Raw genomic sequence first — 23,634 nt, 5'->3', positions numbered from 1 at the left:
TGCTCCAGCGGCACACAGTAGGACAGCTTCTCTCCACCCAAGAATGACACTGAGGCCACATTTTCCTTGCCTTTTGGTCCAGGGACCACCTCTCCAGAATCCCTATGAGGCCGATGTGTCCACCTGGCCCACATCTGTCTGCCTGGCACTGGGCCCACACTGTTCCCCATCCCTTTGTCCCAGACTCAGCTCTGCAGCCTGTCCCGGCGAGTCTGCTCCATGGCAGAGAATCCAGGACTGCGCCCTGGCCAGTGTGGCTCAGTTGGGCATACTAGAGGCAACCGATCAATGTTTCTCTCTCACATCAATGTCTTTCTCCCTCCCTCCCTCCCTCCCTCCCTCCCTCCCTTCTTCCTTCCTCTCCCATTTTCTCTCTTTTTCTCTCTCTTTCTCTCTCTCTCTCTCTCTCTCTCTCTCTCTCTCTCTCTCTCTCTCTCTTCCTTTCTCTCTCTCCCTCCCTTCTTCCTTCTCTAAAACTCCGAGTGAGGATTAACAACCAAGAACCAGCCAGGACTGTGACATGACCGCGTACTCTGGCCCGCTGCATCCTGTCCAGCTTCCTGCCCGGGGCCTCTGCTCTGTCCCTCGGGGCCTCATTATTTTAAATGGAGGCCACGCCTCCCTCCTCACTGGCCGCTCCCGGTGCTCTGCCGTATTAACCACAGAGCCACCCATCGGAGACACAGGCCTGGCTCTGGGAAGCTGCTTTAATTTTGGTCATAGGAGGGAGTTTTCTCTGTTCTGTCTCAAACTTCTCACATACCCCTAAACTCCTGACCGCGGTAACCTGCTCTGCGTCTCCATCCCCTGCATAGCGTCCCCGGGACCCGGGACTGGACGGCCCGAGTGGCTTCCTGTGCGGAAACCAGCGGGTGTTTTCCTGCACACCTGATGCTCTGCAGGAGTCCGTGGCCTCTGGAGCCCTCACCAGCCCTCTGCCCTGTGGGCTCCCCCCCGCCCCGCTCCCCCTGGGAGACGCTGCCTGTGCCGGCTGCCCCTGCTTCCTGAGGTGTCTGCCACCTTGCTGCTGCATCTCCATGGTGCCCAGGCTCTAGCTCCCGGGAGCAGGCCCCACTCACCCTAGAAAAGCCACTGAGCCTGCTCCTGCGGGCGCTCCCGGCTCCTGGCCGACCGGCACTGGGCTTCCCTGGGGCCAGCTGCCAGGCAGAGCCGAGAGGAAGCCGGGAGTCCGAGTCCAACCCGTTCTCCCGCTGTCTGTGGCATTGACCATGAGCCTCACCTGCCCCCCAGGCCGCCCCAGCAGGAAGGCCTTACCTGACTACTCCTGGTCCGAAGGGCTTTCCAAGGCGAACTCCTGTCAACTAAGCAATTTTTCTTCCAGGAACTTAATCTGAAGAACATAATGTAAGAGAGAGATGTATTACCATTTAAACTTATAAATGTCCATCATAGAATCGTTTACTTTAAAGAACTGTCAGAAACACTTTTAGTAGCCAATAATAAGATATCAAGTCACGTACGAGAAACTTTTATCACATTTTTAAAAGTAGTTTAGAATTATTTTTTTTAAAATATGTTGTTATTGATTTTAGAGAGAAGGGAAGGAGGAGGGAGAGAGAGAGAGAGAGAGAGAGAGAGAGAGAGAGAGAGAGAGAGAAAGATGGATGTGAGAGAGAAACATCAATTAGTTGCCTCTGCATGCCTCCCAACTGGGGATGGAGCCCAGGCATGTGCCCCAACCTGGAATCAAACCGGTGACCTTTTCGTGTACGGGGTGATGCTCAACCATCTGAGCCACTCTGGCTAGGCCAGAGTCGTTTTCTGAAGAGAGCTTACTGAGAAAATGAGAGTAAACAAAAAGCAAGGCATGAAGCGACGCGGTCTTAACTCGCACGTGTGCACATGTGCCTCATGAAGGGTCCGCGTGTTAGCAGTGCTCCTCTCAGGTGAGGGAGACTGAGTGCTTTCTCTGTTTTCCTCTCTCTCTATATGTTTATTTCCTCTGCACATTTTTGCATTTTCTGTGTTATGTCAAAGATGACTCAGAGCCGAGCTCCAGTCCTCAGGGAAGCCGCTCTCGCCCCGCTGGGCCCGCGCTCCTCCGCCTGGCCTTGTCCAGGGCACACAGCCCGCTTGTGGCGGGTGCCACGCAGCCTCTGCGCTCGAGGAGAGCGTCTGCATGCTCCTTGTTGTAGTCCGCGTGCTCAGGAGTGTGCTGAGCTTGGCCCATGGTGTCTGTCTGTCGCTAGAGAAATTTAAGTCAGCCGAGAAACATTGCTGCTAAGTTTAAACGTTTCCCAAGTCCAGCCATCGGCAGCATTTTGCTGCAGAGAAGATTACAATAAAGCTTTTGGCTTCCTTTTCCCTTTCTGAGCATTTTGTCCGTCAGACTGGTGCTAACGTTGGTCATTGGACTTTAAGAAATGGACGCATTTTCATGTGGAAATCCCACCCCCTAATGGGATGGTGTTAGGAGGTGGAATCCTGCGGTGAGGAGGCCGTGGGAATGGAGTGCCATGTGGGGCATTAGGCACCTTGTAAGAGGTGGCCGCTGAGAGCCTGCCTGCTGCTCGGTCCCCCGTGCGAGGACAAGAGAGGATGCTTCTCACCAGGAGGAGGGCTCTCCCCAGACACCAGAGCCGCCAGCACCTTGATCTTCTAGAAACAAATGTTTGTTGTTTAGCCCACCCAGTATATCTTGTTATAGTAGCCCAAACTGGCTAAGAAATGTATGAACATGGGTTAACTATTTAAACTTAACCTTTATTTTCGAGAAAATTGTAGATTAGCCTGTATTTCTAAGAGATAATACAGAGATAGATTCTTTGTATTGGTTTGTACTCTTTGCCTAATTTCTCCCCATGGTGACATTTGAAAAACTCTAGTACAGGATCGCAGCCAAGATGCTGACACGGATGCCGCCAAGAGGCGAACATTCCAGGGTCCCTTATAGCCAAGCCCGTTTTCCTCTGACCCCCTCCGTACCTCTGGCAACCCTGTTCTCTATTTCTGGAGAGCTGTCATTTCAAGAATGGTATGCAAAGTAAACTTCATGCAAAATAAAATCTCACGCCCGTAACCTTTTGGGGTATTTTTACGCAGCGCAGAACGCCGGAGGCTCCTCCCCGTTAGTGTGCTCAGTCTTCTGCTCCTCTTGCTGCCGGGCGTGCCCCCACCGGGGAGCTCAGCTGCCCCGTGCCCCGCAGCGCGTCTGCACTGTCCTCAGCTTGGCTGTGGTCTGCAGAGCTGCTGTGGACAGACGTGCAGGTTTCTGGGGAACTGCGGTCTCCATTTCTCGGTGCTGCAGGCGGAAGCTAGCTGTGCCTTGTAAGAGACTGCGCCGTACCACGTCCCATCCTCACCAGCGGTGTCTGAGCGGCCCGGCTCTGCCCTGGCGGCACTGGGTGTTGCCGCTGCCTGTGTCGCCGCGGTGGTGCCGGTGTGGTGGGCTCACCGTGCTGTGCCGGCGCATCTCCCCAATGGCTGTGAAGGTGAACATCCGCTGTGCGCTTATTTTATTTTTACCTGCTTTTTTGCCGCCTGTATATTCTTTTTGGTTAACTGTCTGTACGTTTCTGCCCATTTTCGAATAGGGTTGTTTATTTTTTACTGTTGAGTTTTGAGAGTTCTTTATATTCTAGATACTAGTTAGTCCTTTGCTCAATTTGTGGTTTGCAAGCAGTTTCTCCCAGTCTGTGGCTCGTCTTTTCATCTTATTCATGGGGGTGTTTACAGAGCAAAACATGTTAATTTGCTTATATCAGATGTATTAACTTTTCCTTCTATGGATGGATGGCCCTTTTGGTGTCAAGCCTAAAAATTCTTTGTTACTCCAGATCCCACAGATTTTTCTCCTGTCTTTTTTCTAAACGTTTCTAGTTTCTATTTTACGTTTGGGTTTGTGGTTCATTTTGACTTGATTTGTGTAAAGTGCAGGGGGCCTGTTTGCTGGGGGCGTCCCCCCTGCCTCGCGTCCCCTCGGTAACGGTAACGCTGTGCTTCCCCGCAGACCTCTACGTGTGCGCCGTGCTCCTGTGCTGCGTGGGCATCCTCAGCGTGCTGCTCTTCACCCTCGCCATCGCCTGGCAGTCTGTGCTCAGCAAGAGGAAACCCAGAGGTAAGAGGGCCGTCCTGTCTGGAACGGGAGCACAAGCCCAGCAGGCGCGGGAGGGCGCGGGCTAAGCCACCTGGGCTGAAAAAGGCGCCGTGAGGCAGGAATTACTTCCCTGGGCCCGGACAGCCAGGCGAGTGCGCCGTGCCCCCTTGCGCTCTGCTGAAACCAGCTGTGACCGGGGGGACATCCTCTAAGCCCTCCTTTCCCTCAGGTCCCCTCCGTCCTGGGCAAGGCCCTTACCTCCGTCGCTCTCCCAGAAGGGGCTGCGCATCAGACGAGCCTGGGTCTGATTTGGGCTCTGCCGCCTGAGGCTGAGTTTCAGAAACTCCTTAACCAGCTGAACTTCAGCGTCCTCATCCTGCAGTGAAATGGGGTCGGCACCACCTTCCTTAGCCTGGGTGTTGTAGGTTCATAATTTAAGCTCAGCGCCCGGTGCTGGGCTGGCAGGCGGGGTGAGGAAGACCCTCCCCCTCCCCCCACCCAGCCTGCGTGTTCCCTCCCCTTGTTGGTGCCCCTGTTCCCCTGGGCTGTCCTCAGCCGCCTCCCACGTGGCTGTCTTCTTGGTGACTCCGTCTCCCTCCGGGTGCTGCCTGCTCTCTGCCTGCAGCCCCTCCCTGAGCCGATGTCACATTTCCAGCAGCTCCTGTAGTCTCCTCTGACACCCTCCTGCAGCCCCTGCAGAATTTCTGAAACAGATGGGGACGCTGAGCTCAGGGATGAGCCAGGTAAGGACTGGGCTCGCACATTAGACCACTTTGGTTCAAATGGCAATTCTTCACTTACCAGCTGATGACTCACCCGCTGTGCCTCACCTCCCCATCTAAGTAATGAGCAACCAGTAGCATACCAGTCTCAGGATGGCTTCCGCATTCAGTTAAAAACAAACTAAAGCCCTTAGCACCCCAGCTCCTTGTAAGCATCCTGTGTTTGTGATGGCCCATAGCTGTAGTTATACTTAACTAGAGGCCCAGTGCATGAAATTCATGCATGGCGGAGGCGGGGGGTTCCCTCAGCCCAGCCTTCACCCTCTCCAACATCCCCCTTGGGGGATGTCCAACTGCCAGTTTAGGCCTGATCCCTAGGAGACTGGTATGCTACTGGTTGTTCATTATTAGATGGAGAGGTGAGGCACGGTGGGTGAGTCATCAGCTGGTAAGTGAAGAATTGCTGTTTGAACCAAACCAGCAATCAGACATCCCTCTCACAATCTGGGACCACTGGCTCCTAACTGCTCACCTGCCTGCCTGCCTGATCGCCCCTAACTTTCCCCCTGCTGGCCTGGTCCTCTCCAACTGCCCCCTCTGATGGCCTGGTAGCCCCCAACTACCCCTCCTGCCGGCCTGGTTGCTCCTAACTGCCGCCCCCACTGGCCTGGTCACCCCTTACTGCCCCCCCTGCCGGCCTGGTTGCCCCAGCTGCGCCCACCCCCCCACCCCCCCACCAGCCTGGTTGCTCCTAACTGCTGCCCCCACTGGCCTGGTCACCCCTTACTGACACCCCCCGCCAGCCTGGTTGCCCCTAACTGCCCCCCTGCCGGCCTGGTCACCCCTTACTGCCCCCCCCGCTGGCCTGGTCACCCCCAACTGCCCCCCCCCCCCCACGCAGCCTGTTGCTCAGTTGTTTGGTCGCCCCTCACTAACCCCCCTGCAGGCCAGGTCACCCCACACAGCCTGCTGCTCAGTCGTTTGGTTGCCCCTCACTAACCCCTGTACCGGTATAGTCGCCCCATGCAGCCTGTTGGGTTGTCCGTTCGGTTGCGATGGTCACTTGGGCTTTTATTATTATAGATTACTGGTTGTCTAGGTCATGAAGTTGGGAGGTGTTAGATTTGGAGGTCACGGCTGAAGGGTGCACTCTAAGAGGGAGACTGAGCAGCATTTCCCGAGGGACTCTCCTGAGAGGTGCAAGCAGGGCTGAGGGGTCCCGGAGGGAGGCAGGCACCGACCAGCGCCTGTGGGAACCCGTTTCCACCCCAGACCTTAGGGGCCAAGGGAGGAGAGGTTCCTGGAACTTGTAGTAACTGCGGCTGTGGGAGAAGGGTCATCAGCAGGAGCCTTAGAAGAGGGACTTGGGCCACGTGGGACCCGGAGGCAACGGGGTGGGGCCAGGAGCACCCCTCCCCTGCCTGCCCTCCCTGTTCCGCTCCTGCAGATGCCCTGGTCCTGCCAACCCGAATCCACAGGGAAGTGCCTGGCAGGCATCCCGGGGCTGGGCAGGGTGGAGGAGGGGGACAGGGTCCCCGTCAGGGTGCTGACACTCCCAACACACCGAGCACCTGCAGGGGGAGTGAGGGCTGGAGCCAGAGCCTCCTCCCAGCCGGAGCCCTTCCCCCAGCACAGTGTGCCTGCACTGGCTCCGAGAACTTTCCTCATGGCATGTGCCCACCTCATCCGCAGGTCCCGAGCTCCCACCTGCTCTAACCCTGGGCCCTCCTGGGAGCTCGTGGCCTGTGGAGCACTGCCTGCCCTTCGGGAGCACTGCCTGTCCTTCGGGAGCACTCCCTGCCCTTCGGGAGCACGACCTGCCCTTCGGGAGCACGGCCTGCCCTTCGGGAGCACAGCCTTCCCTTCGGGAGCACAGCCTGCCCTTCGGGAGCACTGCCTGCCCTTCGGGAGCACGGCCTGCCCTTCGGGAGCACAGTGTGCGAGGCAGGGCCGTGCATCTCCTCTGCTCTCCTGGCACTTGGCTCGTGGCAGCTGCTCAGCAAATGCGGGACAAGTGGGCCTGTTGTCCAGCTGCTGGGCTCCCGGCTGCACGAGTTTGGAAGCCACAGAGGCAGCCCCAAGTCTGCTCTGCTCTAGGACACCTCCACCTGTGCTCAGGGCATGAGAGCGTTGGCTGGGCACAGTGTCCAAAAGCCTACTGAGCTGTGGAGAGCTTTGCCTGGGCATCTGGGGCCAGACCCCGCCGCTCCTCCCAATTCCCAGGTAATTCTCACCACCAGTCCGTGCCCGATCGCTCCCATTGGACACACAGCCGAGGAGTTTGATCAAGTCTTGGAATAGGGAGTGCCCAAGCCCCAGCCCCGCCTGCTTCTCAGCCTCCCGTATTTCTATCAAAAAATGCCTCAGCCATCTGGGCTCACCCGCCCAGGTGTTTTCCTTCAGCCTCCATGGCGGCTGGCGCTGAGGTCCTTCCCAAATAGCACTTCACAGCTCCTGCAGCTCCTCGGGGCTCGGCTTTGGTTTGGTGCCACTGCTGCCAGCAGGCTGGCGTCCTGTCACCCAGGCTGGCATCCTGTCGCCCAGGCTGGCATTAGGAGCCAGGCCCTAGGTCCCAGTCACATAGTGGGATCATAGATGGGACTGTGCCTGGGCCCCTGTGAGCCCCCACCCAGGCCCTAGGTCCCAGTACATGGTGGGATCATAGACAGGACCTTATCCGGGACCCTGTGAGCCCCGCCCAGGCCCCTCAGAGCAGCATGGCCCCAGCCCTCAGGAGCAGGCTGTCCGCCGGGGCACCTGCTCAAATGCAGGTCCCGACTCAGAGCCTCTGGGCAGGCCCGAGAGCCTGCATTTCTAACGGGTCCCAGGTGGCACCACCACTGCTGGCAGGAGGCCACTTGCAGCAGCAAGAACTCAGAGCCAGCGCTTCTCACCTCTTCGCTGCCTAGCTCCCCTTTGCAGCAATGTATTGAGATAATCCCATTACTGTTTTGAAGTGAAATTCATAGACAAAATATGCTACCTGTAGCCACAAAAATCAATTTGATGCTCTAATATCATATAAAGGAGAAATAAATGGAACGTAATTTATAGCACAATAAAACAGACTTTAGTATTGCACCTCTTCCTTTGAATGTTTGAATTTTAGAGAAGGCAATATTTCTTTATGAAATCATTTTACATATACATATTTATATATATTATGTTTACATGTAGTATACATACTTGATATATGTTGAGTGTCTATACCAGTGATGGGCAACCTTTTGAGCTTGGTGTGTCAAACTTCGCCAAAAAACTGAGCATAACTCGGGTAGTGTGTCACTTGGAGGAAAAAACATTATTTCACAAATGTTTCATCCTCAGGAGCAGCAAATGTTTCATCCTCGGCATGCAGCCGCCTCAGTGGCCGCGTGTCATCAGAAATGGCTACGCGTGTCAGTGCTGACACGCGTGTCATAGGTTCACCATCACTGGTCTATACAGTCATGTGCTGCATCATGATGTTTTGGTCAATGACAGACCACATATATGATGATGCTCCCATCCTATCTAATAAAGAGGGAATATGCTAATTGACCATCACTCCATCACAAATATGGCTGCACCCACAGCTGAGGCCAAGTTCCCATAAGGAGCCTTAACGAGCAATCAGCAGGGACCTGAGGCTACGCCCTCCCCTGCCCCTGTGGGGCTTGACAGGGGACCTCAGACTGCACCCCCCGCCTGGTGGAGCTTGACGGGGACCCCAAGGTGTGCTTCCCATCCTGGTGCTGGGCTAGGGGACCTCAGGGTGCTCCCCCCGCCCCAGTGCCATGCCAGGGGACTCAGGCTGTGCCCCCACCAGGTGGGGCTTGACAGGAGACCTCAGGCCACGCCCCCCACCCAGCGGGGCTTGACAGGGGATCTCAGGCCATGTACCCACACATGGCGGGGCTTGATGGAGGACCTCAAGGCATGCCCCCTGCCACGGTCTGGGCTGGGGGACCTCAGGCCACATCCCCCGTCCTGGCACCGGGCTAGGGAGCCTGAGGTTACGCCCCCTGCCCACGGGGCTTGACAAGGGTGCGACTGACTGGGTCTAGATCTAGCCCAATGCAGAGGAAGTGGCCGGGTCTGGGTCTCATGTGATTTTGAGGTGCATGTGGGTGGGCGGGGACTTGACTCTGGATCCCATGGTGTGCCCCAGACTCTGACAGGAGGAAGGTTTTCATATACATTTTACTAATTTTCTTTCATCTCTGATACTTCTATTATAGAGAAAGGGCAAATAGCAATATTAAATTATTTCCTCTAATTAATCCCCTTTTAATGTGCACGTATTTCGTGCACCAGGTCACTAGTGAGATTATAATGGAGCTGAAAAATTCTTTTCACCTAGTGACATCATAACTGTTGTGATGTTGTAGTGCAACACTTTATCCACCTGTCTGTGGTGATGCTGGTGTAACAAACCTGCTGTGCTCCAGTCGTAGGGAAGTACAGCACACATGCAGTACATACACTTGATAATGAAGTGCATGACTGTGCTAGTGGTTTACACATTCACTGTACTCCACCTATCACCATTACTTTAGAGTGCATGCCTGCTTACCAAGGCTGCTGTGAAACAGTGTGGTGTCACGCGGGCAGCAGCTCGTCCATCTCATGTTTAACGCGTCTTCTGATTGCATCATTGTCTCTCGCGCTTGTGGTGCTGTATAAATGCAGTGTAGCCTAAGGCCACAGGGCTTGTGAAGGCTCCAGCAGTGGGCGGTCATGACCTGGCCTTGACACTCACCCTCACTCGCTGACTCATGCAGAGCAGCCCCCAGGCCTGCCAGCTTCGTTTATGGTGAGTGCCCTACACAGGTGTTCCACTTTATCTTGTATACCATATTCTACTGTGCCTTCCCCATGCTCAGATACACAAACATTTACTGCTGTGTTACAGTTGCCTATGGAATTCAGTATAGTAACATGCTGCCCCGGTTTGTAGCCCAGGAGCCATAGGCTATAGCCTCGGTGTGGAGTAGGCTGGACCATCTAGGCTTGTGTAAGTGCACTCTATGATGTTCGCACAAGGATGAAATTGCCTAATGACACATTTCTTAGAATATAACCCTGTTGTTAAGCAACACATGACTATATATTACATTTATATTACTTTATATTTACATATATTGTATTTTCTTATACTTATACTAGAGGCCCGGTACATGAAAATTCATGCACTGGAGGGGGGATCCCTCAGCCCGGTCTGCCCCCTCTCACAGTCTGGGAGCCCTCAGGTGTGGGAGGCAACCCGGTGATCAGGGGAAGGCGATGCCCCATCACACTTCTCCTGCTGCAACTGCTGGCAGCACAAGCCTCGGCCGGCCCTGGTTACCTGAGCCTTGAGCGGCCCTAGGTGGCTGGGGGGCTGAGGAGACTGGGGGACTCCAGAGTCAGGTGCATGGAGCAACCGGGCCCACCTGGGGGCAGGCCTAGCAGGGCTGAGGAAACTGGGCGCCACCATCTTGTGGTTGTGGGCGCCACCATCTTTGAGGGTGGGGCAGTCAATTAGCATATTTCCTCCTTATTGGCTGTGGGCACTGCCATATTTGAGGTGGGACAGTCAATTATCATATTCCCTCCTTATTGGCTGTGGGCGCTGCCATCTTTGCAATGGCGTGAGGATCAATTAGCATATTCCCTCCTTATTAGATAGGATATATTTATATATATATTTGAAATAATGGCTAAATAAGTATATATATTCAAAGACTCAATGTGCATGTGACAGGGACAAGTGTGGACTGACACAGGTGTGCCTTAAAGTGCGGGAGTGGCACTGCTCATAATGATGAGATTCTAAAATCCCAACTGTTGCTAAAGTTTCAAGTAAAATGCATTCTCTTTGCCTGATTTTAGCATTCCTTAAACATTCACCATATTTAAATGAGGCAAACACATACCCGTGTTTATGTGTGAATGGATCCAGGTCCCAGGCTCTGATGATCAGCTGTTTTCTCTGCATGGACGTCGGGAGAGCCACCCGGAGTCCTGAGGACTGTTGTGTATTGCTGCGTGTCCAGCAGGCCTGCTCTCTGCCACCTAGTGGCCGGGCACTGTCCTCGGTCAGGTGACAGTCAGACAGGTCCAAAGAGCTCCAGTTGCCCTCAGGGGCGGGACCGCTCCCTTGGGCTTGGGGCAGCCTTTGCCCAGGTCTCGGGCTCTGTCCCTTGAGTTGGAGGAAGCTCGTCCTCCAGGAGCCCTGGGACAGGCCCTGTGGAGGTCTGCTCTCGTCCTAATTCTTTGTCTGCCATGTAAGTCGTTTTGTTAGGTCCCTCTCACATCTGAGAAGAAGGGCATGCAGAGGCAGGTGAACTGTCCAGACATTGCACAGAACCCCAAACCGACCCCTTCCAGCTCCGCACCTCGGTGGGACCTCCACAGAAGCTGCCCCAGAGCCCGTCACCACTGCGGCGGCTTCGGGAGGGCGCAGTCACCTTGGGCTGCCCAAGAAGGCAGCCCTGGCTCAGACTCCGTGGCGTTTCAGCAGCAAGTTGGTGGGTAGGTTTGCAGTGAGGGGCCCAGAGCCTCCATTGAGCATTACAGGGCCCTTTGAAACCCGTTTTCTCCATGAAATTATTTTTTTTAAATATATTTTATTGATTTTTTACAGAGAGGAAGACAGAGGGATAGAGAGTTAGAAACATCGATGAGAGAGAATCATCGATCGGCTGCCTCCTGAACACCCCCCACTGGGGATGTGCCCGCAACCAAGGTACATGCCCTTGACCGGAATCGAACCCGGGACCCTTGAGTCCGCAGGCCGACGCTCTATCCACTGAGCCAAACCGGCTTTGGCTTCTCCATGAAATTTAAAAACAAAAATGATCTGAATGGGTGGAGGGGACCTGATAAGTATGACCTTGTTTTCGTTGGTTCTGAAGATGCTGACAGACCACATGTATGATGACAGTCTGTCATTGAGTGAGCTCTTCCCCGAGCACATACAGTGCTAATCCCCGGCATCTCTGCTGAGTAACAGACCGTCCCAAACACGGTGGCTTTGATGTTTACTTCCTCGAGATTCTGCAGTCAGGCTGGGCTCAGCGAGGCGATTCCACTGGGTCACCTGGGGTTCCCACGTGGCCTCCGTCATCTGGAGCTGACTGGCGGTCCAGGAGAGTGCTGCTCGCAGGCCTGGGTCCCACCTCAGACACAGATGGGGCAGCAGGGCCCGTGCCATTGCCCCTCCCACCCTCCACCGCTCTCTGTTCCGTCTCTCTCCCTCCCCTCCCCCTCTCATCTCACCAGCAGGTGGCGTGGCCAGGCCACCTACTTGGTGACTCTGGGCTTCGAGTGCATGCCTAGACTGGACCCTGGCACGGTGGTCACGCTGCCACATTCTGTTGGTAAAGCACCTCCTGAGGGCGTCCCAGACTTGGGAAGGGAGGTGCCTCCACCGCTTTGTGGGAAGAGTGGCAAAGAATTTGTGGTCATCGTAAACCACCACACAAGGAAAACTGGACTTCTGTCTGTCCCCCCCGCCCCCCGACAGACCCAGGGGAGCAAGGGGAGCGCCCAGCTCAGGGGTGAGTCGGGGATGCACTCCAGGTGCTGGGCTCTGAGACGGGAGGTGCTCAGGGAGCACTGCACCGGTTGTGCCCAGGCCCGGAGGGAAAGGAGTGGGGAGGGCGTGGTGCCATTCCAAAGCAGCAGGTTCCAGCAGCTCCCAGAGCAAGGGCAGGGGCGGGCACCTCTCTTGGGTTGGGCCGCACCGGAGGCTGCTGCCTGTATTGGTTAGCAGCGGAAGGTCCTGGCTCTCAGTGGGCAGTCATGCATCTGTGGGCCAAACGACGTGTCCCAATAGAACCCAGCAGCACCCTATAGCTCAAATGTAGCACCTTCTTCCACGTGATGCATCATGACAAATGTGCATCCTCCTGATGAGAACTATTAATATGCAGAAGTGCTTAGAGCAGTGCTTGGCGTGTGGAGGCCCAGGCCCCCGCTGTAGTGATGGAGTCGGAGTTTTCCATGCAAGGGCGGGTGCGGGCCTTCTCCATGCTGGTCACCAGGACGCCACCTCAGCGCTTGCAGCTTTCCGGGCTGCTCAGGTGTGCGTGGAAAGCAGAGGTGAGCCCAGCCCCTGCTCCCCCGCCCTCAGCGATGTCTGTCTGAAAAAGGACATCTGAGTCGCTGTCCCCTCCCCTGCTGCCATGGCCTGTGGGACCCTGGGGTAAGCAAAGCCATCCTGGAAGCCACGTACGGGGGCCAGCTCCCTTCTCCTCGGCCTCCCTGCTGCTCCGCCCTCAGCCTCAGTCTCCCTGCTGCTCCGCCCTCAGCCCCCCCCTCCCCCCCGCCCTGCTTGCCTTATTTTCCGGGGGCGCTCACTGCTCCCGGGAGCTGGAGCTCATGCACCCTTTGTTACTGGCCAAGCACTAAGATGCTCCTTCCTTCCCCCAAGCTGCAACTCCCGCCCGTCCCTGCTCCTTGTTAGTGCCGGGGCCTGGAACTCCGAGTCACCACAGAGAACATCAGCCAGGTGGCCCCGTAGTCCCTCAGGCACGCTGGCTCCCAAGGCCTGTGCTTCTTGGGAACTGTGCCCGGCCCACTGCGTTGGGCTGGCCCCAGCCATCTGCCCACTCCTCTACCTGAGCTTTTGGGATGACAGGTTGGAGGCCCACCAGAACCACAGAGGGAGCAGCCTCAGCCCCTTGTCCCCAAGGTGCCAGCTCATGGGGACTGGGTCGCTGGTGCCTGCTGGGCCCCTGCCCACCTGCCCCAGCTGCCCCGTGTGGCCATGGGGTCCAAGGGCCCGTGGTCCGTTCTCTGGGCTACAGGAAAGGGGCCGAGCTGTGTCCCCCTGCCAGGCGGCACGGGGTGGCTGTGGACGAGGAGGAGCAGGGGCGACCCTGGGCCTGGGGAGGACGGAGGGCTCAGCAGCCTGGTGTGGAGACACCGAGCACCCGAGCACGAGTCCTCCAGGGGCTTCCGAGAAGGCTTGCTGGCTCCAGGCGCTGGCGCTGCTGCCGTCCCTCCCCGTGGGGGCTCGTGGCCTCCGGGACCGAGGAAGGACAGCGCGGGGCCTCAGCCTGACTCACTCACAGAGTCCCGGCGAGTGTCCCACTGTCGGAGGGGAGGAGAGTCCTCTCCCCTCACAGAGCTGTCGGGGACACATTTCCCGTGAGGTGGCCGGGCCCGCATTGGGCAGCTCCAGGGAGTGCCTTCTTCCTGGGCTGTTCACCTCCAGGTCGCCTCGCCCCCCGGGGTCGTGAGGACTGCGGGGCCTGCCTCCCCCACGGCCAGGGCCGACGACACGTCCCCAGTGAGCCCTGCATGTAACGGGACGTTTTTTAGCAGTCACATTTAAAAGGGTATCGAGTAATTTAATTTATTTTATTTAACATTTTGTGTCCAAAATGCCATTTCAGTGAGTGACAACATGAAGGTCCCGAGTGACAAGGCTGAGAGTCAGTGTGGCCGCACACGTCAGCACGTCTCGTGTGGACCAGTCCCGTTTCCAGGGCCTGGCCGCCTCCTGGGCTCACGACCCCAGAGAGACACCCCCATGCGCTGGTGCTCCTCACGGTGCGGCCGCGGCCCGACGGGCTCCCCGTACCGTGAACCAGAGGCAAAAGCCTACTCCTCCTCAGCTTTCCACTTGGGGACCCAGCGAGCTGGCCGACCGGCCGCCTGGCCACTGTGCTGCCTGGAGGCGTCCCGAGACAGGCTGCCTCCCGGAGGGCAGGGACTGGGCTCCTGCGCCTGGCACGGGAGGAGCCCACTGCTGGGCAAAGGGAAGGGCTGGCAGGAAGGCGCATCCCGGCTGCGGGGCTCCTGCCTGTGCTGACGCCGAGGGGCCTGGGTATGCGAACGCCAGGGCCTGTGCAGGCTGCCAGGTGCTGCCAGGAGTGCAGGGTCACCCACAGTCTCATCTAGCGGTCACTGCAGGGCCTGGGGGTCTGCAGAGGATGCAGCGGGTTGGAGGGAATGATATGGGAAGGTCAGCCACCATGGGAGGCCCCAACGCGGCTACAAGGTCTCATAGGATGGGGTGGGCACGACTGCCGTCACCCCAAATTATCCACTGGGGGTGGTGAGGTCCTGGACCGGCCCCGGTGGGGATGAGGAAGCCTTCAAGCCTGGACTTGTCACTTGGGAGGTGTGGCCACAGCAGAGAAAGGGCGGCCCAGGCCTGGTGCTCACAGCCGCTCCCTGTCGGGGAGGTGAGAACGGCCCTTCCTTAGAGTCCTTCCTCAAAGTCTCATTTCCGTGCGGAGGGGAGGCCTTGCCGGGCGCCGGGCCTCGGAGTCCAGTGCGCTAGGCCACGGTGAGCGCCGCTCTGGGATCTCCCCTAATGCGGGTCTCTGCCGGGTCTCACTCCTCCTCCCCAGGGGCTTCCCAGGACCACCTCCCACAGAGATGTTTGCACTGGAATCTGTCTGAGTATGCGCTGCTCACCTGGGGCCAGGTGGGCGAGGTCTAGTTCTCAGACGCCTGAGGTCCTGCCTTTGGGTTCTGGATCACATTTGGCCCCTGGGGCAGTTTTGTTTGTTAAAGGGACACAGGCCCCCATTCACCTGGTTGCAGCCTCATAAGCAAGTGCGGGGAGGTGTGGGGCTCACAGAGCCCCTCTGCCGCCCCTGCTCCCTGGCTTCCTGGGCTCCAGGCTGCTCACCTCGCTGCCCTGCCGCTGGAGTGGACTCCCCGAGACACAGCCCAGCCAGTGAGCTGTTCCCTAGGGCCCAGTCCTGGCCCTCCCTCTCCGGCTGTGGCCAATGGCAGCGTTTATCCTGTGACTCAGTTTCTTCACCTGCAGGAGCCCTGCCACCCGCTGCCCAGACTGAGAACAGCGCGGAGGAGTTACCAGAGGCTCTGCCCCCCCCGTGCTGGTGCTCAGGCTGCTGGTGCAAAGCTTTGGGCGGCCGCCTGCCCTCTCCCTGTGGTCTGTGCACCTGTCTTCCCTCCTCTCTTCTTATAAGGACACGGGTTTTGGTGGATTGGGGCCCGTCCTCATGACCTCATTTTAACTTAATCACATTTTTAAAGGCCCTCGTAGTTCTGAGGTATGAATTATGCAAGCGCATAGCTCAGCCCCTAACACTAGGTGTGCGACCTTGGGCAAGGTCGTGTACCTCTCTGGGCCTCGGTCCTGCTGTAACACAGATGTGAGGACAGCGTCACTGTGAAGATGAGAGTAGAGTGTGGTCTCAAACCCTTCGGCGCACATCATTCCCAAATCATTCCAAAGCTATGCACCCTTGAGTGTGTTTTGTTGACAAATATAAACTGTTGCAAAGGTTGTAATTCCCACAGCATCACAAATACTGACATTTAAAATGAAATGGTTAAATCTCTCTTTTACATCTACATGCCATGAATTTAGTAACTACCTCTGCTGACTTAAAAAGGCTCCGTAAATAAGTTTTAGCTTTCAGGAATTTTATGTGTGTTTCTCTCCCTCCCCTCCCCCCGCCCCCGCCCCGCAAGCTTTTATTTTCAATCACTTACCCAACAAAACTTTATCCTGCTTTTTAGTATATTATTGTTTTGAAAATCCTTTATTGATTTCCATATTATACTTCTGTAAAATAATATGTGTAAAAATTAAAATTAAAAGTTTAATTTCCTTATTCCATAAGTCTCTAGGTTTTAATTTTTTTCTGGATTAAGTTATCAATATTGCACAATTAGTAATATTTGGAAAATGACTGTAAAATTAATCAAAACCACACAAATACAAAATTTAGATAAATAATTAATAATCACAAGAAGTAAAACTTTATTAGAAATGGATTTTATTGAAATGGATTTTTACTTTACTTCACATGCCCTTGTATAAATTTGGTTAGTGATAGACTTTAGCATCAATTTTATTCCTGTTTTTAATAGCTGTAAGCTCTGAAATGCCTCGCTCAATATGAACAGAGGCCGAGATGGACCAAGTTTTCTGATGCCACTCAATACTCTAAACTGCTTCCCAGTTATAAGTCAAAGTCATATAATAATTTATCATCGAAAATGACTTAATACTCCCCCAGCTGACAACTGGCTTAGGTCATCATTCAGTCCTTGTTGGAAGCAAAATATTGGAAACCTGCCCCCGTGAAAGGTTTAGTGGCCCCGTCATTCGTCATTCACCTTCTCAACACTGGCATCGATATTTCAGATCATCTCTTGTTTGGCGCCCACTGGTCTTTGCCCCCAGGACAGGCCTTCATCGTACAAGTCAGGGAGGGTGAGGGTGGCCTAGATTTTCTGAAGTAGAAAGGGTGATGTGACAGGGAGGGAGGAAATGAGTACAGTCTGATCTCAGGTGTGTTTCAGGAGGAAGAATTCTTAGGAAAGAGTATCATGGAAGGTGAGAATCTAGAAATAGATTTCCCTAAAACCGTCCTTCCTAAGATGCCTAGGGCATGCAAACCCCAGGGTATGCAAGCCTCTGATCTACATAATAAGCTTGGAATAGTGCCAGGAGTTTATGTGGTGTCCTTTAAATGCTAACTATGACTTTATTATTTCTGTATCTGTCAACTATCCAGTACGTAGTTCTGGACTGGAATACAGTGACTGGAATGCAGAGAGAGTCTAGATATAACAGAGGGCTGGGCCAGATATGCCTAAAAGAACTCCTCTAAAGCTGGTCCCATCATCTTGGTCTGGAACCTGAATTGGTCACCTGCTTGACAGATACTCCAAATGTGCAGGTTCAAACAGCCTTTTATTTGCTCGCAATACTGCAGGCCAGCAATTTTAAAGGCCCTACCTTCAAATATAGTCTCCTTCTGAGGTACGAATTATGTGGGCTTCAGCTTTACTTCTATTTGAGGTGAACCCAACTGTGACACTTATTTGGGCTGGGGCTCAGCTGAGCACCCTGCTTTCAGCAGCTGCAGTCCAGTGGCCCATCAGCTGGGCCTGCTTTGGGGCCTCAGCTGAGATGACTGGTATCTGTTCCATGTGGTATCATCTTCTAGTGGGCTAGCTAGGCTTCTTCATGTGGAAGCAGACGAATTCCTCAGAAGGATGGGGGAGGGAGGGAGAGAGGGAGGGAGGGAGGGAGAAAGGACAAAGTGGAGAGGAGGAGGACAGAAGGGGAGGGGAGGAGGGGAAGAAGGGAGGAGGAGAGGAGAGGAAGGAGGGGGAGAGCGAGTGAGCATGCATGCGCAAACCTCAGAGCACAGGGTCTTTTAGGTCTCTGCTTGGCTACTGTTTCACTGGCCAAAGCATGCCTTGTGGCCAAGCCCAGAGTCCATGTGAGAGGGTGTTACCCATGAGTGTGGATAGATACAGGGAGGTGTGATCATGGGGCCATTGGTGCTACCACACAACCCCAGGGCCTGTGGCTGCCTCAGCTTTACTTCTATTTGATGTGAACCCAACTGCGAGCTTAGATTGGACACTTGTTAGGATAACTGCCTAGGCATTCTTATTTTTCCTCTACAACCAGAATCTTGTTTTTCTCAAGGAGACCTACTTCGGAGGATATCTTGCTTTAAGACTCTTTCCAAGGGTATGCTGTTAGTCCTGGAAAAGCACTGATTGGAGATTAGAAACCCACTTTATGGAGAGGAGAGTCTAAATGGAAACAGGTGGCCCCAAAAAGGCCTTTCATCATTAAGGCAGAACTTAGAAATTGGGTGGTGTTATTACTCCTGGAACCTTCAGGTTAGAACCCGACTCAACCAGCAAAAGAACTGAATGTTTCGGGTTGTGTAATCAGGGAGTCTGGGGGGTATGGCTTCCTATCTGGCTTGATCCAGGTGTGGAACAGTATCAAGTCACTGGTGTCACGCTCTGGCTCCACTGAACTCATCCGAAGAGAAGTGTGAAAGCCTGAGAGGTGGCCTGAACCCACACCTGGTCAGCACCTGGGCACATACCTCCCCTAATTCCTGGAGTATATATGTCTAAAGTAGCGTTTATTTACCATCTTTTATTTATTTTTCCTTTCACAGTGAGAAAATATTTGGTGAAATGCCCTCAGAACAGGTAAGAATATTTTTGCTTTTACTTTCTTTAGATATTACCAAGAAATTGGTTACATTTGTATCTTTACTTAAAGATCTTCATATTAGTCCACAAATTGGCCTAAAAATGTGTGTCCCACATGCATTTGCATATTTCCAGACTCCATGCTCGGTTGTCACCTCCAGAGGATCCAGAAAACAGGTGGTTTCATGCTGCCCAGCACCTGCTCTGGAGGACGGTCCCTCATTTAGAAAGGGGCTGGAAACTAGACTGAACCACTTTGATGCCTTCTGACCATAATCACTCCTAATCTTTTCCCAACAATGCTTGCTTGTTCTATGCCCCACTCTGTAGAACACAGCCATCCTATATAATAAAAGTGTAATATGTAAATTGACCCTAACAGCAGAATGACCAGAACAACTGCTGGACCAGTCACCATGAGGCTCATTGACCCCCTCTTGGTTCCTTTCCCTGCCCAGCAGGCTCTGATCGCCTGATGGCCACCTGCGGCAGGGGTGGGGCCATCGAGCAGGTGGGAACAGCCGACCTCTCAGTCCCTTTCTTCCCCCCCGCCCACCCCCCCGCCATCAGGCACCGATCACCTGATGGCGAATGGGGAACTGGGGGTGGGTGATGACGGGGGACGGGGCCAGCTGTGGGCACCTGGGGAAGATGGCCTTGATCGCAGTTCAGGCCTAGGGACTAGACCAGAGCACGAATTTCATGTGCAGGGCCTCTAGTTAGTAATACATGTGCTAAAATGCTAGCTTTAGCTGGTCGGACAAACCTCATAGGTAACATAATAGTTATAGTAAATATTGCAAACTCATAGTGTTTAAAAATGTGAGACTTTTGATCCAGGCAAAATGGCATAGGTCAATTTGTCCCTGTTCTGCCCTGCTAAGCATAAACATAAACCTTGCAAATAATATGAGACACCAAAGGAGGACTCTGAAAATTGGTTAAAGGAAAATTATGAAAACCAAAGACAAAGGAAAAAAATCTCAAAAGCAATCAGAGAGAAATAATGTATTACCTATTAGAGGAACACAAATTTGAATGACAGCATATTTTTCATCTGAATTCATAGAGGACAGAAAGAAATGGAACCACTTTAAAAAAAATTTTTTTTAAGTACTGTTAACCACAAATTTAATATCCAGCAAAATTATCCTTTAGGAAAAAGGGGAAATAAGGGCATTTTCAGATTAAGGGAAACTAAAGAAATCTGTCACTATCAGGCTTACTTTTAAAGAAATTCTTGAAATAAAAGAGAAAATCTTGGTGCATTAGAAAAGAAAAAGGAATAATGTAACATAAATATGGGTAGTTAAGTAGACTATTTTTTTTCTCATAAGTTTTAAAAATAATATTTGATGATTAAAACAAAAATTATAAAGCCATCTGATACTCAAGAAGAGCATTATGATATTTAAAAGTGGGAAAGGTCAAGTGACCTAAATAGAAGTGAGGTTTCCATACTCCAGTGAAAGTGATAGAACATTGGTATAAGGAGACTTCAATATCCCACTCCTTCATCAAGGTAAGTCTGAAAGAGAATGTCAGAGTAGCTGTCCCTGGTCCTGAAGTGATCCCCATTGAACCCCGAGATAAAGAAAGCCATCCCAGAGGCCAGCACCAGAGGGCGAGCCTCCTTCTCTCGCAGCTTTCCTGCTCTCTGTCCTCATCCCTGGCCTTGCATTGCCTTTTTCCCTGGGATGCTCATTGTTCCCAGGAGCTGGAGTTAATAGCACCCATGTATTGCATGGTCACAGTTGGGGCAAGCTTGTTTCTGGCTGAAGCAACATGCATGTGCAGTAAATGAAGAGTAGCCCAAGGATGGAAGTAGATATACCATGCAAACAGTAATAATAAGAGAGGTTATAGCTAAATTAATTTAAGATAATAGATAATGTAAGAATAAATATTACAAGAGACAAAGTTTCATAATTATAATGGGTCTAAACATAAGGAAGATATAGTCATTATAAATCTAGTAGTGGACCAGTGCATAAAATTCGTACACATTAAAAGGGGATTAATTAGAGGTAATATTTTAATATTGCTATTTGCCCTTTCTCTATAATAGAAGTGTCGGAGATGAAAGAAAATTAGTAAAATGTATATGAAAATCTTCCTTCTGTCAGAGTCTGGGGCGCGCCATGGGACCCAGAGTCAAGTCCCTGCCTACCCGCAATGCCTCAAAATCGCTCGAGACCCAGACCCAGCCAGCCTCACTCCCATTAGGCAAGATCCAGACCCGGCTGGCCCCACCCTTGTCAAGCCCCACCAGGTGGAGGGCGCAGCCTCAGGTCCCCCATCAAGTCCCGCCTGGTGGAGAGCGCAGCCTCAGGGCCCCTGTCAAGCCCCACCTGGTGGGGGGCACAGCCTCAGGTCCCCTGGTGCCGGGGTGGGGGGCACAGCCTCAGGTCCCCTGGCCCAGGGCAGGGGGAACAGCCTGAGGTCCCCCATCAAGCCCTGCTGGGCAAGGGGTGCGGCCTGAGGTCCCTGCTGATTGCTCATTAAGGCTCGTCATGGGAACTCGGCCTCCGCTGTGGGTGCAGTCATCTTGTGTTAAGGAAACCCCGCCTCTGCTGTGGGCACAACAATCTGTGTTATGGAAACCCTGCCTCCATTGTGGTCACCACCATCTTTGTCATGGTGTGACAGTCAATTTGCATATTTCATCTTTATTAGATAGGATATGGACCTAAAAAAGAGCCTCAGATACATGAAGCAAACACAGAAATTTAAAAGATAAAGTAGATGATTCTAGAATAATAGTTGATTCTATTGTTCCATTCTTAATAATTGATAGAATAGCTAGATGGAAAATCAATAAGGGCACAGACGATCAAGCAATTTGACCCCACACATAAGAATGCTCTACCCAATAACTACAGGATAAATTCTTTTCAAGTGTCCTTGGAACATTCTTCAGAAGAAATCTCCATGAAAACAGCGAAATGAAATGGAAGCAAGCAAATTACTGGATGCAGAGTTCAAAACCATGGTTGCTCATGGTTGATAAGGCCCACACAGGTGTTCAACTAGAGTGCCCAGCTCAGGTGACTGGGGTGGCTGAGCAACAGGGTCCTACAGGACACTTATTACACAAGGCCACTCTACCAATTCCAGGAGATACAGAAACTCTACCTAATATATAGAAACAAACACAGGGAAGCAGACAAAATGTGGAGACAAAGAAACATGTCACCAATGAAAGAACAGAAGAAATCTCCATGAAAACAGCGAAATGAAATGGAAGCAAGCAAACTACTGGATGCAGAGTTCAAAACCATGGTTGCTCATGGTTGATAAGGCTGCTCAAGGATCTTCATGAGAGCTTCAAGGGACTTAGTGAGACTTTCAAGGATCTTAGTGAGAATTTCAAAGAAATGAAAAAGGTCCAGTCAGAAATTAAGCATACACTGAAATAAGGGATAATTTATAGGGATTCAAATGTAGAGTAGAGGATTCTGAGAATCAAATAAAAAATTTTTAATGTGAGAAAGCAAAACCAATGAGAAGAGCAAAAAGAAAAAAGTATCCAAAAATATGAAAATAATGTAAGGAGCCTCTGGGACAACTTCAAATGTACCAACATTTCACATTATGGGGGTGCCAGAAGAAGAAGAGAGAGAGCAAGATATTGAAAACCTATTTGAAGTAATAATGACAGAAAACTTCCCATACCTGGTGAAATAAATAGACTTACAAGTCCAGGAAGCACAGAGAGTCCCAAACAAGAGGGACCCAAAGAGGCTCACACCAAGACACATCATAATTAAAATGCCAAGGGTTAAAGACAAAGAGAGAATCTTAAAAGCAGCAAGAGAAAAGTAGTTAGTTACCTACAAGGGAGTACCCATATGACTGTCAGCTGATTTCTCAACAGAAAGTTTGCTGGCCAGAAGGGAGTGGCAAGAAATATTCAAGCTGATGAATAGCAAGGACCTACAACCAAGATTACTCTACCCATCAAAGCTATCATTTAGAATTGAAGGTCAGATAAAGAGATTCACAGACGAAGAAAAAGCCAAAGGAGTTCATCACCACCAAACCAGTATTACATGAAATGTTGAAGGGTATTCTTAAGGAGGAGGAGAAGGAGGAGGAGGAGGAGGAGGAGGAAGAAGAAGAAGAAGCAGCAGCCAATAAATACATACCTATCAACAATTAAATCTAAAAATAAATGACCAAGGAATCTAATGGACAAAATAAACTGATGAATAAAATAGAACCAGGAGTATGGAAATAGGGAACAGACTGATGAATCTAAGAGGGAAGGAGGAGAGGGGTGGGAAGAAATTAACCAAAGATCTTATATGCATATGCATTACCTATGGACACAGACAATAAGGTGGTGAAGGCCTGGGGCAGTGTGAGAACAGGGTGGAGGTTGCAATGGGGGGAGGGAAAGGTGGTCATCTCTAATACTCTCATCAATTAAGAGAAAAAAAACCACACAGAAATCCATGATATGGAAAACACACACACATCCTGTATAATAAAAGGCTAATATGCAAATAGACCGAACGGTGGAACAACCAAATGACCAGTTGCTATGACCACCAGGGGGCGTGTGCAGAACATGGCAGGCATCGGCCGAGGCGGGATGGTGGAGCAGATGAGTGGGAGTGTTAGACCAAGGCAGGGCACCAGTCACTGTCATCAGAGTGAGCCTCTGGTGGTTACTGAAAATTCTTTGCTCCTGCACACCTCAGTTCCGCCTGGTGCTTGCATCTGCTGCTGGCACTGGCCCTGCTCGCACCTGCTGCCAGCGCCGAAGTTGCTGATCACACCCACTGCTGGCACCTGGTGCGGGCCCTGATCACTTGGTGCCATCAGCGGGTGTGAGTGGTAGCTTCCAGCCCCAGTTGCCCCTCAGGGCTTCTCCACCTACCCCTGCTCCTGAGGGGAGATTGGGGCCAGCAGCCACCTCTC

General features: G+C 52.6%; 1 protein-coding gene across 2 annotated transcripts in view; it reads left to right on the top strand.

Moving 5' to 3' along the window:
• VSTM4 (V-set and transmembrane domain containing 4) overlaps window positions 1–23,634 on the top strand; it is a 93,895-nt gene that overhangs the window by 31,354 nt on the left and 38,907 nt on the right. For both annotated transcript variants that reach the window (XM_054728920.1, XM_054728921.1), the window contains exons 4-5: window positions 3,971–4,078; window positions 18,672–18,705. In XM_054728920.1, the coding sequence (XP_054584895.1) occupies window positions 3,971–4,078; window positions 18,672–18,705 (142 nt within the window). The remainder of the gene's footprint in view (window positions 1–3,970; window positions 4,079–18,671; window positions 18,706–23,634) is intronic.

The sequence above is a fragment of the Eptesicus fuscus genome, chromosome 17 (assembly GCF_027574615.1).
Source record: "Eptesicus fuscus isolate TK198812 chromosome 17, DD_ASM_mEF_20220401, whole genome shotgun sequence".
NCBI classification, from domain to species: domain Eukaryota; kingdom Metazoa; phylum Chordata; class Mammalia; order Chiroptera; family Vespertilionidae; genus Eptesicus; species Eptesicus fuscus.
The sequence above is the reverse complement of the archived record's forward strand: the minus strand, read 5'-3'. Positions and strand labels throughout refer to the sequence as shown.